At 42.4% G+C, this 14,948-nt stretch overlaps 1 protein-coding gene across 2 annotated transcripts in view; it reads right to left on the bottom strand.

The window, feature by feature from the left end:
• kif6 (kinesin family member 6) overlaps nucleotides 1–14,948 on the bottom strand; it is a 171,070-nt gene that overhangs the window by 133,348 nt on the left and 22,774 nt on the right. For both annotated transcript variants that reach the window (XM_055899170.1, XM_055899169.1), the window contains one exon: nucleotides 9,032–9,161. In XM_055899170.1, the coding sequence (XP_055755145.1) occupies nucleotides 9,032–9,161 (130 nt within the window). The remainder of the gene's footprint in view (nucleotides 1–9,031; nucleotides 9,162–14,948) is intronic.

Consider the following 14,948-nt stretch of genomic DNA (forward strand, 5'->3'; position numbering starts at 1 on the left):
CTATTGACAAAAAATTAAGGAGACCTGCTCTTTCCATGACATCCCTTATTAACTTCACATGTTACATCCATTTCAATCGGTGTAGATGAAGGTGAGGAGACAGCTTAAAGAAGGATTTTTAGGCCTTGAGACAATTGGAGACATGGATTGTGTATGTGTGCCATTCAGAGGTTGGGCAAGACAAAACATGGAGGTGCCTTTGAACGGGGTATGGCAGTAGGTGCCAGGCGCACAGGTTTATGTCAAGAACTGCAACGCTGCTGGGTTTTTCACACTCAACAGTTTACCGTGTGTATCAAGAATAGTCAACCACCCAAGGACATCCAGCCAACTTGACACAATTGCGGGAAGCAGTTGACCTGTGCGGTCGAAGGAATTGTTGACCTGTGGAACGCTTTCAACACCTTCTAGAGTCCATGTCCCGACAAATTGAGGCTGTTCTGAGGGCAAAAGGGCCTGCAACTCAATATTAGGAAGGTGTTCCTAATGTTTTGCATACTCAGTATGTACACCAGCTAGTACATCATCACCACAAGGGCATGCTCTCTCTCCCTATCCCTCCCTTCCTCTCAGTGGGAAGGACAACATCAAAGCCCTGACATGTGTGACTGACGAGCAATAAACATCTGGTTGGAGGATGTACAGAAATGCTGAGGGTGATTTTCTGAGGGTTAGAAATAGCAGTGGGCCCAGAGAGAGTCAGGGAACAGGACAAGACAGACAGACACAGTTTGGCCTAGTGCAAGTGGTGGAACCATCCTCTTTGGAGTCCACACCCACTCCTCTGATATCATCTCAGCCAAGTCTATGGGCCGAATTAAGCCCTCCCCTTTCTGAAAGTCAAAAGGTGTACATGTAGGTACACCACCACAAAATAGTGATTGGTCCAAATAATCAGTGATGCAAAAACCAGCACACCGGTTAAAATATTCCTCATGTCACCAGGGGTGTTCCAGCAGTCTGCTTCTGGCCAATTTCAAGAATTCATAACAATCGGTAATCAGCATTTATGGACGCCGATCATGGCCGATTACATTGCATTACACGAGGAAACTGCGTGGCAGGCTGACCACCTGTTACGTGAGTGCAGCAAGGAGCAGGTAACAGGTAACGAGTTCAAACAGGTGCAGTTAATACAGGTGGAGAACAGGAGGGCTTCTTAAAGAAAAACTAACAGGTCTGTGAGAGCCGGAACTCTTACTGGTTGGTAGGTGATCAAATACGTATGTCATGCAATAAAATGCAAATTAATTACTTAAAAATGTAAGTTAAATTAAAGATTTTTGTTTTATATTCCATCTCTCACAGTTGAATTGTACCTATGATAAAAAATTACAGACCTCTACATGCTTTGTAAGTAGGAAAACCTGCAAAATCGGCAGTGTATCAAATACTTGTTCTCCCCACTGTATATATATATATATATATAAAATCGTCCGACTAATCGGTATTGGCTTTTTTTGGTCCTCCAGTAATCGGTATCGGTGTTGAAAAATCATAAGTCGGTCGACCTCTAGATTATACCACTGCAAACATTGGTTTGACTCCGACTGACTGCATTATCACACTCTCTCTCTACTATAGAAAATAGGAAAGGATAGGGACTGCCTCTCTGTCTCTTTGCCCAATCCATTGCCATATCCTTTAGCTGGAAGGTCATTTTCGCTCTCATCATCTTCAGTCTCTCTTCCACTCCCTCATTCCCTCTCTTCCTTCTCTCTGTCTCACCAGTCTCCCTCTTCCAATGTCACATTACTAACTCATCACTCCCTCCCTCTTCCACTCTCTCTCCCCTATTGCCCCCTCTCTGTACCGACCTATTTTACCCAAATATATCTCGTCACGTGGAAAACAGCAACACGAAGGGATGACTCAAACCCACCAGACCAATGTCTGTTTATCCACTAGCGAGCTGACCCTGCACCCCCTCTGTGTGCCTCTGACCACACGTCGACCACACATGGAGCGCATGGGTCGATGAGTCGGCAAGCTGTAAATGAGGGGCTTTGGGCTTGGGTAAAAAAAATATATTAAAAAAACAAGAGCAGGACCCCCTGACAGCATGCAGCGTGAGGACCACCAGGAGAAGAGTACTGAACAGTAAATCCCACTAGCAGTGAGGGGGAGTGATTATGCCGTTAAAGAGGCGAGGCCCGCATGTGGGCTGACCAGAGGTGAGGGACGAAGGGATTGAGGGAGGGACAAAGACCAGATGAAAGGAAAGACTTCTTGGTGGGGTGGAGGTTGGTTAAGAGGTGTATTTCCTATCCGATGTAAAAAAAAAAAAAAAAATGAGCTACCAAATCTCAGAGCCAATGAGATCATGGTCTTCTGAGTGTTGCCGTGAATACTCAAGAGTGAGAGAACAAGGGAACGAAAATAAAGAATGAAAGAATTTGAGGAACTGGAATACAGTATCCATCTGATGTGGATAAAATGATGTCAGCAATTATTTGGGTTCCTTGAAGCACGAGGGGCTTCGAATGAAGGATCAAGCCCCAAAGAGGAACCTTTAACAAAAGGTTATTTGTGTGGGTGGACTGTTATGAATGGACACATGGGTTATACACAGAGTGTTCCCCAGCGGAACATTGCAAGAGTATCCTTGTGCCCAATAGGAGTTCCCCAATACAGTACTCCCCCATAGCCAGTTTGTTGAGGTTAGAGAAGCAGACCAGTAACCAGAAGGTTTCCGGTTCGAAACCCAGCTCCAACAGGTTGTGAACATAAGGACAGTGGGCCCTCAGGGCATTTACTAAGGAAAAAGTGTTTCCAGAGACTACAGAGCATCTAAAATTAGACTATACGACACTGTCATAAGGTATACATAGTGCATTTGTCAATAACACAGAAGATTCCTAATGATTGTCAGAGATTGTGTCCCAAATGGCACCCATATTCCCTATGTGATCATTTTAAAAAAACATAAAAAAATATGTTTTTATTCCTCTAATTGTTATACTACTTAACTCTGCATAATTGGGAAAGGGAAGTAAGCATTTCACTGTAGAGCCTACACCTGTTGTATTTGGCGCATGTGATGAATTAAATGTTATTTCATTTTGATTTGGGATACAGAAGAGGCTTGCTCGGAGGTTTTGAGTTACACCGCGCTCAGACATTTTTATCGGAAATGTCATGAAGGAGACATATCATTCACTAGCGAAATTGAAATTGTGGGGTAGGTTGTGTAGACAGCGGGCGAAAATAATGCAATTTAATTTCAGGCAGCACCAAGCAAACAGTGGACGTCCTATATGGAATTACTTTTGTCCCTTTAATACCAAGCAAACCTTTTGAATTTGAGAAAATTCTTAGTACTCCAAACAAAAATATTGATAGACAGAAAGACATTAACCCAAAAGTTTTGAGAGCTAAATAATATTGCAAATAAATCATTTTGAAAGACAAATTGCACGATTGCGATGAAGCGCTTCCCTCTTTGCCTATAATTTTTTATTTGGTTACACTACCGGTCAAAAATGTATAACACCTACTCATTCAAAGGTTTTTCTTTAGTTTTACTATTTTCCACATTGTAGAATAATAGTGAAGACATCAAAACTATGAAATAACACATATGGAATCATGTAGTAACCAAAAAAGTGTTAAACAAATCAAAATATATTATATATTTGAGATTCTTCAAATAGCCACCCTTTGCCTTGATGACAGCTTTGCACACTCTCGGCATTCTCAACCAGCTTCATGAGGTAGTCACCTGGAATGCATTTCAATTAACAGGTGTGCCTTGTTAAAAGTGAATTTGTGGAATTTCTTTCCTTCTTAATGTGTTTGAGCTAATCAGTTGTGTTGTGACAAGTTAGGAGGGGTATACAGAAGATAGCCCTATTTGGTAAAAGACCAAGTCCATATTATGGCAAGAACAGCTCAAATAAGCAAAGAAAAACTACCATCATTACTTTAAGACATGAAGGTCAGTCAATACGGAAATTTTCAAGAACTTTGAAAGTATCTTCAAGTGCAGTTGCAAAAACCATCAACCGTGAAACTGGCTCTCACGAGGACCGCCACAGGAATGGAAGACCCAGAGTGGGCCGGATAACTTGCTAGCAACTTGTTTGTTACTGTATAAACTAGCTTGATTGCTAATTCCAGAAGTTAAATGTGTCAATTGTATCCCCTGAACTATTAGCTTCAGCACCTAACTATGTTAGCTAGCAATCAGGCTAAGAAGCTAGGTAGCAAATTGAGTCACACAAATTACTGTGGTCATTTCTAGATGATAGAACTACAGTGCAACATAACCAAAGCAAAAAATAAACTTTTTCTAAACACATAAATTTGAAGAGACAAAGTAGATGGACATGACATTTCCTTAACATTCTTTGCGTTAACCCTTGGTGAGAGTTAACAAAGCTGTTGCTTGACTAAATACTGTTAAAGCGGCTCTGGCCTCGCAATCTGCTTTGAGACACGGCAGAGGCCGGATTATTCCGGCGATTGTGATAGGGAGTTCTATGGGAATTAATGCATATAGCTTTTCCTTGCTAATGTCAACTGGAAAATTGGGATCAACCCAAATAATTTGGGTTCCTGAATCCTTTCACAGCATTTTAAGGATGCGTTGAGACAATGACTTATCAGTGAGCCAAGTACAGATCATTTAATCCCTACCATTGTGTCGCTGAGTTGTCATAATGTTTCAGCAAATGTACATTATCCCAGGGGCATTGGAAGACACAATGTAAGTCACCTAATTTATGTCCCTCTTACTGCCCTGAATGCCTACAGCTATTGTCTGCAGAAATCATATAACTATGAACCACAGTAATACTGTTAGTACTGATGTGGTGTGCACTAACAGGAAGTCCTGTTAGTGCACACCCAGAAAAGTGTTAAAAATAGCCCATGTTAAGATATGTAGCTTAAGAAACAAGGTTGATGAAATCAATAACTTGCTAGTAACAGATGACCTTCATATTCCTTCTAGGCAGAATTCCTCTGTCCAGTGTCTGTGTTCTTTTGCCCATCTTAATCTTTTCTTATTATTGGCCAGTCTGAGATATGGCTTTTTCTTTGCAACTCTGCCTAGAAGGCCAGAATCCCGGAGTCGCCTCTTCACTGTTGACTGGTGTTTTTCGGGTACTATTTAATGAAGCTGCCAGTTGAGGACTTGTGAGGTGTTTCTCAAACTAGACACTCTAATCTCCTTGTCCTCTTGCTCAGTTGTGCACCAGGAACTCACACTCCTTTTTCTGTTCTGGTTAGGACCAGTTTGTGCTGTTCTGTGAAGGGAGACGTACACAGCGTTGTACGAGATCTTTAGTTTCTTAGCAATTTTTCCTGTGTTGTCACTCCTATTTGCCATATCTTCAATTTAAGCCTTTCAAACAAAATCGAGGTAGAATCAGGAATTCCCCAGGGCAGCTGTCTAGGCCCCTTACTTTTTTCAAACTTTACTAATGACATGCCACTGGCTTTGAGTAAAAAAGTGTGTCTATGTATGCGGATGACTCAATACTATACACGTCAGCTACTACAGCGACTGAAATGACTGCAACACTTATCAAAGAGCTGCAGTTCGTTTCAGAATGGGTTGCAAGTAAGAAGTTAGTCCTAAATGTTTCAAAAACAAAAAGCATTGTATTTGGGACAAATCATTCACTAAACCCTAAACCTCAACTAAATCTTGTAATGAATGTGGAAATTGAGAAAGTTGAGGTGACTAAACTGCTTGGAGTAACCATGGATTGTAAACTGTCATGGTCAAAACATATTGATACAACAGTAGCTAGGACGGGGAGAAGTCTGACCATAATAAAGTGCTGCTCTGCATTCTTAACAACACTTTCAACAAGGCAGGTACTACAAGCTCTAGTTTCATTGCTCCTGGAGTACTGTTCAGTCGTGTGGTCAGGTGCCACAAAGAGGTACTTAGGGAAATTGCAATTGGCTCAGAACAAGGCAGCAGGGCTGGCCCTTGGATGTACACAGAGCACTAACATTAATATGCATGTCAATCTCTCCTGGCTCAAAGTAGAGGAGAGACTGACTTCATCACTACTTGTATTTGTGAGAGGTATTAACCTGTTGAATGCACTGTTTGTTTGAACTAGTGGCACCCATGCATACCCCACAAGACATGCCACAAGAGGTCCCTTCACAGTACCCAAGTCCAGAACAGACTATGGGAGGCGCACAGTACTACATAGAGCCATGACTACATGGAATGTGGTCTCTATTCCACATCAAGTAACTCATGCAAACCTTCAAATTAGATTGGGGGGAAAAAACAGATAAAAATACACCTCATGGAACAGCGGGGACTGTGAAGCAACACAAACATAGACACAGACACATGCATACAAACACACAATAACATACACACTATACACGCACGCACACAAAGACCAGGGATGTTTTCCAATGCCTCGCAAAGAGGGGCACCTATTGCTAGATGGGTAAAACTTTCAAAAGCAGACTTTGAATATCTCTTTGAGCATGGTGAAGACATTAATTACAATTTGGATGGTGTATCAATACACCCAGTTACTACAAAGATACAGGCGTCGTTCCTAACTCAGTTGCCAGGAGAGGATGGAAACCAATCAGGGATTTCACCATGAGGCCAATGGTGACTTTAAAACAGTTAAAGAGTTTAATGCCTGTGATGGGAGAAAACTGAGGATGGATCAACAACATTGTAGTTTCTCTACAATACTAATCTAATTGACTGAAAATAAGGAATCCTGCACAGAATAAAATATAACCAAAACATGCAACCTGTATGCAACAACACACTAAAGTAATACTTCAAAAAATATGGCAAAGCAATTAACCTTTTGTCCTGAATACAAAGTGTTATGTTTGGGGCAAAACATTACTGAGTACAACTCTCCATATTTTCAAGCATAGTGGTGGCTGCATCATGTTATGCGTACGGTTCTGGTCGTTAAGTACAGAATGGAGACAAGCACAGGCAAAATTCTAGAGGAAAACCTGGTTCATTAATTGGGAGATTAATTCACCTTTCAGCAGGACAATAGCCTAAAACACAAGGCCAAATCTACTAAGGAGTTGCTTTCCAAGAAGACAGTGAATGTTCGCGAGTGGCAGAGTTACAGTTTTGACTTAAACATTTACATTTTTACATTTAAGTCATTTAGCAGACGCTCTTATCTAGAGCGACTTACAGTAGAGTGCATACATTTTATTACATTTTTTACATTTCATTACATTTTTACATACTGAGACAAGGATATCCCTACCGGCCAAACCCTCCCTAACCCGGACGACGCTATGCCAATTGTGCTTCGCCCCACGGACCTCCCGGTTGCGGCCGGCTGCGACAGAGCCTGGGCGCGAACCCAGAGTCTCTGGTGGCGCAGCTAGCACTGCGATGCAGTGCCCTAGACCACTGCGCCACCCGAGCGAGTCGCGGTTTTGTCTCACCGGGAGTGATGGTAGGATTCGCTTTTATCGTCAAAGGAATGAGCGTTACACCGAGGCCTGTACTTTGGAGCGGGATCGACATTAGGCAACGTTACCATTGGGTCCCTTTAGGCATATTCACACTGCACCTTATCCCAGGGCTCAGAACCTCCGTAGCCCTGGGCTAAGGGAGATTTTAGGCTGGGACTAAGCGAGTGTTCACATTTGCACATTCTAAAATGGGCTCGCACCAACCTTAGCCCAGGGCTAGCCAGCTCTGCTCCAGAGCAGGGTTAGCACCGACTTTTCGGGGCTAGCCCCAGAAACACAGTGCCAAAATAGCCAGTGTGAAACAGGGTTAAGAACAATGCCCAGAATGCTCACTGTCCAATTAAAAAAAGCTGCACTGTCACCTAATTTACATATATTCGTGATGCCTGTAATGCATTCTGCACGTTATTTTGTTCAGTAAATTCATACTAATTCATCCTTGCAAAAACATTGGTTGCTATGCCTCACAAAAATGGTTGCTGTGCAGGCTGGCTAACGCCTTCAAATTTAGCCAACTAAAGCTACAAACTCTACAGCTGGAAGGGGCGGCAAACGCTCCATTTGTCTGTCTTTATAACTTTTCTATTTACATTTAATTGGATATATCCATTAAATAGGTTTGCATGATTTCACCTGGATCACAAAAGTTGTATTGATGTCTCGTTCGTGGTCAGCATTCTCTGTATTGTGGCAAGATCGAATTTCAAAAGTGAAACATTGTTTCGTCGGTCAGACAGGCAGGCAGCAAGATTTACACAAACCATCACTGTTGCAAATCAAATGCGAGGCTAGAAGCAAAAGGAAATAATGTGCCAATAAAAGTCTCATTACTTATAACATTGTGTCCAGTGCTTTGGAATACAAGTGTGAATCCTTAGCCCAGGGCTGAAGCTTAGCCCAGGGTTAATAAATGCTTGTGTGACCACAGGCTAGCTAGCATTGTGAAAAGGCCTTTTTAAGGTTTTGGCGAGACGTTTATCCCACTGACGTTCTGGGAACGTTCTAGGAACATTAAACATGACGTTAACCTCAGGGAACATAAAAAGGATGTTCAGTACAGATAGCAGTATAAACATTATAATAATGTATTTTGATGTCCACTATGGAACGTTCAATGACTATAAATGGGTTGTTTCAGACAACTCCTGCATTGTTACAGACAGAACGTTACAAGGGTCTTAGAATGACCATTAGGGAACATTACAAATAGGTCCCTATTTGGTTCTGACAGAACTTTATCTTTGAGAAAAAGGGAGAATTTCTTTTATTGGGAGTGTTCTACAAACCGGGTACTAGACAAAAACCTCGACACAACGTCCCGAGAACGTTCTAAAATCGCCCTTGGGGACATCCCCGGAACAAACCGGGAACTAGAGAAAACTTCAAAAGGACCAAAACACAACGTCCTGACAACTTAAGCCAAACATTTAATTATGTTCAGAAGACGTCCTAATGACTTATTTTTGTTTGCAGCGAAGAAGTAGTATGACCAATAGTATGACAAGCGCCATCAAAGTTTAAATGTTAGTGGATATATATACTTGTAAAGCTACAGTCCTCCAAGCCCTTGCTTCCATCTCCTTACCTCTGCAATCATGCGATTGGTGTCTCCCAGGAAGAGCAAGTTGAGAGCCTCCTCCTCGTTGGCTGATTGATGGAGTGACAGGTTTCTCAGGTGTATGTTCTGGTCCGGGTCTTCCATGATGGTAACTTTCCTATAGATGCAAGACGGCAAGCACACACACATATTTCACCAGCCCGAGATAATGTTTATATGAAAAAAGTGCCTCCAATCAACAAAAAAGGGCTTGCAATAGGCTGTTCATAATATCTGTTCAAAACTCAAACTCCAAAAAAGGATCCATAGTGAGTAATGCGAGTATATAACGGATTCCTTTTCGCTTACTGTAATTTTAGCTTTATGTGAATTTGTGATATCTTAAATATCTGTGATTTATACATCATAAAAAAAATGGCCTAATGACACTAACTCCACATTGAGGTTATTTAATAAGGAACTAGAGAACCCCCCCCCCCCCCCCCCAGTGGCCAGCCTTCAATCCAAACAAACTGTATCTGCCCCAAATGACTTTTCCCTATATAGTGCACTATTGGTTTAAAAGTAATGTGCTACATATGGAACAGGGTGCCATTTGGAACGCAGCCCAAGTCACTGGGCTACAGCTACCCTAGCCTGCTGTACACATGCTGTATCTACCCCATTCCCAGATTATAATGTGATAGACAGACACAATCTGTATGCGTTCCAAATGGTACCATATTCCCTTTACTGTATAGTGCACTACTTTTGACCAGAGCCCTATGGGTGCACTATGTCGGGAATAGGGTGCCACTTAGGACGCAGCCTCTGAAAAACAAACAGTGGATGACTTATTGCCCACATCAAGTGACATCAAATAGAGATGCCTTGTACAGACGCTGGGTGTCACTTCCTAGGCCACCACCGGCAAAAACATCCCACAGGATTGATTGACTGACAGGGTCGAAGAGGATGAGAGGGCTGAGGGAAAGTTTGAAATCATGCAAATGGGTGATTGACATGTTGTTGGTACAACGTCACACTATGTAGGATAGTTCTTGACCTTCCCTGCTAATGTTCGGTCATCAACGGTCATGATGACTTTTACTGGGGTGCTATCCGTCTTAGCTCCCACTGGATATTACTGTGTCCCGATTCACTTGTATTAAAAAATAAAATATGTATTAAACAATGGTGGATAGTACCTCCAACCAATGCTTGCTGACACCAATCCATGATCGTACCTTGGAAATTGTTGGAAATGGGTTATCATTGCGCGATCTTGTTTGACTTGTGAAATGCATTTTGATTCTTCATTACAACAGTCACAAATGTGAAAATGGACATGACTACTGAGTCAGAATACAATGACAAGGAGCACTGTAGGACAGGGAATCCCAAACCTTTTTGGCCCACGAATTTGATAGAGTATCTGAAAATTCTCGCAACCCCAACCATGTGAGGAGAAAAAAAATGAAATTAAAAGCCAATGTTAACTATTTTATTTGGGGCTATGGTAGTCAATTGGAATCTAACAGTATTACTGATTTTCTTCTCAACTCACCATCACATATTTCTAATGTGGGTGCTATGACAGTCAATTGCAAATTAGTCTAACATAATGTATCTTCTCACCACCACTAATGCAATGGGTGTGCTTGATGCACGTCTCGTAGGAGCTTCTCAAAGTCAGGGGGTGTGGTCGACAGTGCGCACCTCATCTCTGCTGTCACATCCAACCTACATAGATATTTGATTTTAATGCAGACGAGAGCATTGAATCCAGCTTCATGCAGATATGAGCTGACATTATAATGCTGTTCCTGTTAGAAACATGCACAGCTTTTAAAAGACTCTCCAACAATACTTTTTCCTCTCTGAATCGGTCACTCATCTGTAGAATATTTCAGTATTTCCCCTGCATGCTTGCATTCCGTTTTCCAAATATGTCTGTTATATCGTAGGCAAGGAGACACATATTATTTTTATTTCACAGAAAGTCAACCAAGTCTGTCTTTTTACATACATTGTGAATGACAACGTTTCCTCTCTCAATGCGAAACATCTTTCCAACACTCCCCCTTGATAACCACCAAGCCTCGGTGTGAAATAGAACGTTGTCATGCTCTGATCCCATATTCCCACATAGTTTTGCAAACAGGCGTGCGTGCAGTGGATGTGATTTGATGTAGTTTGTAATCAAAGTTACCTGCTGCAGTATATCTCAGAGTTCTGTGCTCAGCTCTTTTGCCGCCAGTTTCTTTCGGTGTGTCATGCAACGCATTCATATGGCAGAGGGAGACGCACTAGAGCGCAGAGAGGCGTGCCAGCAGTCCCACCATAGATGGAGCCCCATCTGTGCAAAAGCCCACCATTCGATCCCATGCGATGTGTTTTTTGTCAATATAGTCACGTAGCACACTGAACATCCCATGCGCCATTTCATGCTCATGAATCGTGAGACATAACAATATGTCTCGTGAATAGCATCCGCCGACATGTATAGTGAGCAATAGACAATGCATGGGGATCTCGGCTCTCAAAGCTAACATCCATTTGGAGAGCATTAGCTGGGGAGTTTCTTGTTCAGTCAGTTTCCTTCTTGATTGATAGCAATAGCATCAATTCTTATAGTGTGCAAAGCTGTCAACAAGGCAAAGGGCTGCTACTTTGATGAATCTCAAATATAAAATATATTTTGATTTGTTTAACACTTTTTTGGTTACTACATTATTCCATATGTGCTATTTCATAGTTCTGATGTTTTCACTATTCTTATACAATGTAGAAAATAGTCAAACTAAAGAAAAACCCTGGAATGAGTAGGTGTGTCCAAACTTTTGGATTTTAGAAATTCTCCTGCAACTCATTTACATATCAGGCAACCCCACATTGGGTCGCGACCCCTTGTTTGATAACCGCTGCTGTAGGAGAAGCTGAACCATGGTGAAGTAAATTGATTGCAACCATTGACAGAATAGACATTGTTTGGCATTTCCTTGACATGAGGCTACTTAGTGCCCGACCTCTCTGCCTCCCATCAGTGTAAATAAACAAGCCAACTCACTGAATGGAGGGTCCGACTGAAAGAAACATTTTCAAAACCTCCACATGACTCAAATGGACTGGGAAATCTCTCTACTCGGGATGGGGGGGTTTGCACACTTCTGTTGGCTCGTGTGCTACAGTACAACCTAGAGACATTGCTATGAAGGCGGGATGAGGGAAGTTGCTAAAACCCATGATCTCAACATCCCTCAGGAGATGGACAGAATAAAAACCAGGCAGAGAGAGAAAAGAGAAAGAGAGAGAGAGCGAAAGGGAGTGAGGGAGAAGCCGAAAGAGACACCAGGAGGTTCTTCAAGCCACAGACCCATGATGTCAACATCGCTCAGGAGATGGAGAGAATACAAATCAGGCAGAGAGAGAAAAGAGAAAGAAGAGAAATGAAGAAGAGAGAGATAAGGACAAAGAAAGAGAGAAACAGAAACCAAAGGGTGTTAAGTACCGCACGCACAAACGCCACTCCAAAAGTTGGAGAAGAGAAATCAAGAAAAGAAGAGAAAGAAACAGACGAAAAAAGAGAAAGACAGAAAAACAAAGATCAAAAGGCAGAGAAACAGAGAGAGCGGGAGAGAAAAAGAGAGAGAGAGCACAGACAGCTTCTCCTTGAAACAGGAGTGTGGCCAGCGTGGTCAACAGTGGGCACAGTCTATTTAACAACGGCTGTCATCTGTGGGTCCTCAAACCGAGAGCCGAATCTCCCACGAATGGAGAGAGAGGAGGCAAGAGAAGTTAAAAAAGAAAAACATGGACAGGGACTAAATGCACAAACCCTGTTAGGCATTTTTACAGTGAGTGTAGCACAATATTCCCAGGGTGGCACAAAGCCACACAATGCATGCAATGCAAAAAAATGTCTTCAATAAAAATGAGAAAGAGAGAGAGAGAAAGAAATAAAGGAGCGAAAGGTAGACAGATAAAGAAAGAGGGAGACACCACAAAAGGAAGCAGCTGGCGAACGAAGCTCTGCATAAATGCCCGCCCACATGCAGCGTTGAGAAGATGAAAAGGGACATCCATTTCCGTCACACATTGCCATTTATCAGTTAACAATTGGTGGCGGGATATTTAATACTGGAGTCCCATAGGGCTCTGGTCAAAAGGAGTGCACTATATAGGGAATAGAGTGCCAGTTGGAACACTACCGGAGGCTTCACAGAGCCAGCCTGACAGACGAGAACCTGTCATAAGTTCTAAGACAAGGATTTTAAGGCTCAATGTATAAATCTAGGTATAAAACATAATCAAACTCAAATGGGGGTATTGCCTCTGAAATGAAACTTGATTAAGACAAAGCGAGTAGTATGGTTAGGTGAAAGTGTTTTATATTGTTTGGTAATAGGACTTTTGAGTATGACACTGTATTTCCATTATATATGACACTGTATTTCCATGATATATATAAAGGGTTTAAACACTTTTTTCCCATGCTTGTTCAATGAACAATAAACAAATAATGAACATCTGTGGAACGGTCGTTAAGAAACTAACAGCTTACAGACGGGAGGCAATTAAGGTCACAGTTATGAAAACTTAGGACACTAAAGAGGCGTTTCTACTGACTCTGAAAAACACAGAAAGAAAGATGACAAGGGTCCCTGCTCATCTGCGTGAACGTGCCGTAGGCATGCTGCAAGGAGGCATGAGGACTGCAGATGTGGCCAGGGCAATAAATTGCAATGTCTGTACTGTGAGAACCCTAAGACAGCGCTACAGGGAGACAGGACGGACAGCTGATCGTCCTCGCAGTGGCAGACCACATGTAACAACACCTGCACAGGATCGGTACATCCGAACATCACACTGAAAGGTAAAGGACGGTAACAACAACTGCCCGAGTTACACCAGGAACGCACAATCCCTCCATCAGTGCTCAGACTGTCCGCAATAGGCTGAGAGAGGCTGGACTGAGGGCTTGTAGGCCTGTTGTAAGGCAGGTTCTCACCAGACATCACCGGCAACAAAGTCGCCTATGGGCACAAACCCACCGTCGCTAGACCAGACAGAACTGGCAAAAAGTGCTCTTCACTGACGAGTCGCGGTTTTGTCTCACCAGGGGTGATGGTAGGATTCGCTTTTATCGTCGAAGCATTACACCGAGGCCTGTACTCTGGAGCGGGATCGATTTGGAGGTGGAGGGTCCGTCATGGTCTGGGGCGGTGTGTCACAGCACCATCGGACTGAGCTTGTTGTCATTGCAAGCAATCTCAACGCTGTGCATTACACAGGAGACATCCTCCTCCATCATGTGGTACCCTTCCTGCAGGCTCATCCTGACACGACCCTCCAGCATGACAATGCCACAAGCCATACTGCTCGTTCAGTGTGTGATTTCCTGCAAGACAGGAATGTCAGTGTTCTGCCATGGCCAGTGAAGAGCCCGGATCTCAATCCCATTGAGCACATCTGGGACCTGTTGGATCGGAGGGTGAGGGTGAGGGCCATTCCCCCCAGAAATGTCTGGGAACTTGCAGGTGCCTTGGTGGAAGAGTGGGGTAACATCTCACAGCAAGAACTGGCACATCTGGTGCAGTCCATGGGAGGTGATGCACTGCAGTACTTAATGCAGCTGGTGGCCACACCAGATACTGCCTATTACTTTTTATTATGACCCCCTCCTTGATCAGGGACACATTATTCCATTTCTGTTAGTCACATGACTTTGGAACTTGTTCAGGTTATGTCTCAGTTGTTGAACCTTGTTATGTTCATAAAAATATTTACAAATGTTAAGTTTGCTGAAAATAAACACAGTTGACAGTGAGAGGACTTTTTTTTTTTTTTTGCTGAGTTTACCCATGTATATATATATATATATATATATATATATATATATATATATATATATATATATATATATATATATATATATATATATATATATATATATATATATATA

This window comes from Salvelinus fontinalis, chromosome 35 (genome assembly GCF_029448725.1).
Source record: "Salvelinus fontinalis isolate EN_2023a chromosome 35, ASM2944872v1, whole genome shotgun sequence".
NCBI lineage: Eukaryota > Metazoa > Chordata > Actinopteri > Salmoniformes > Salmonidae > Salvelinus > Salvelinus fontinalis.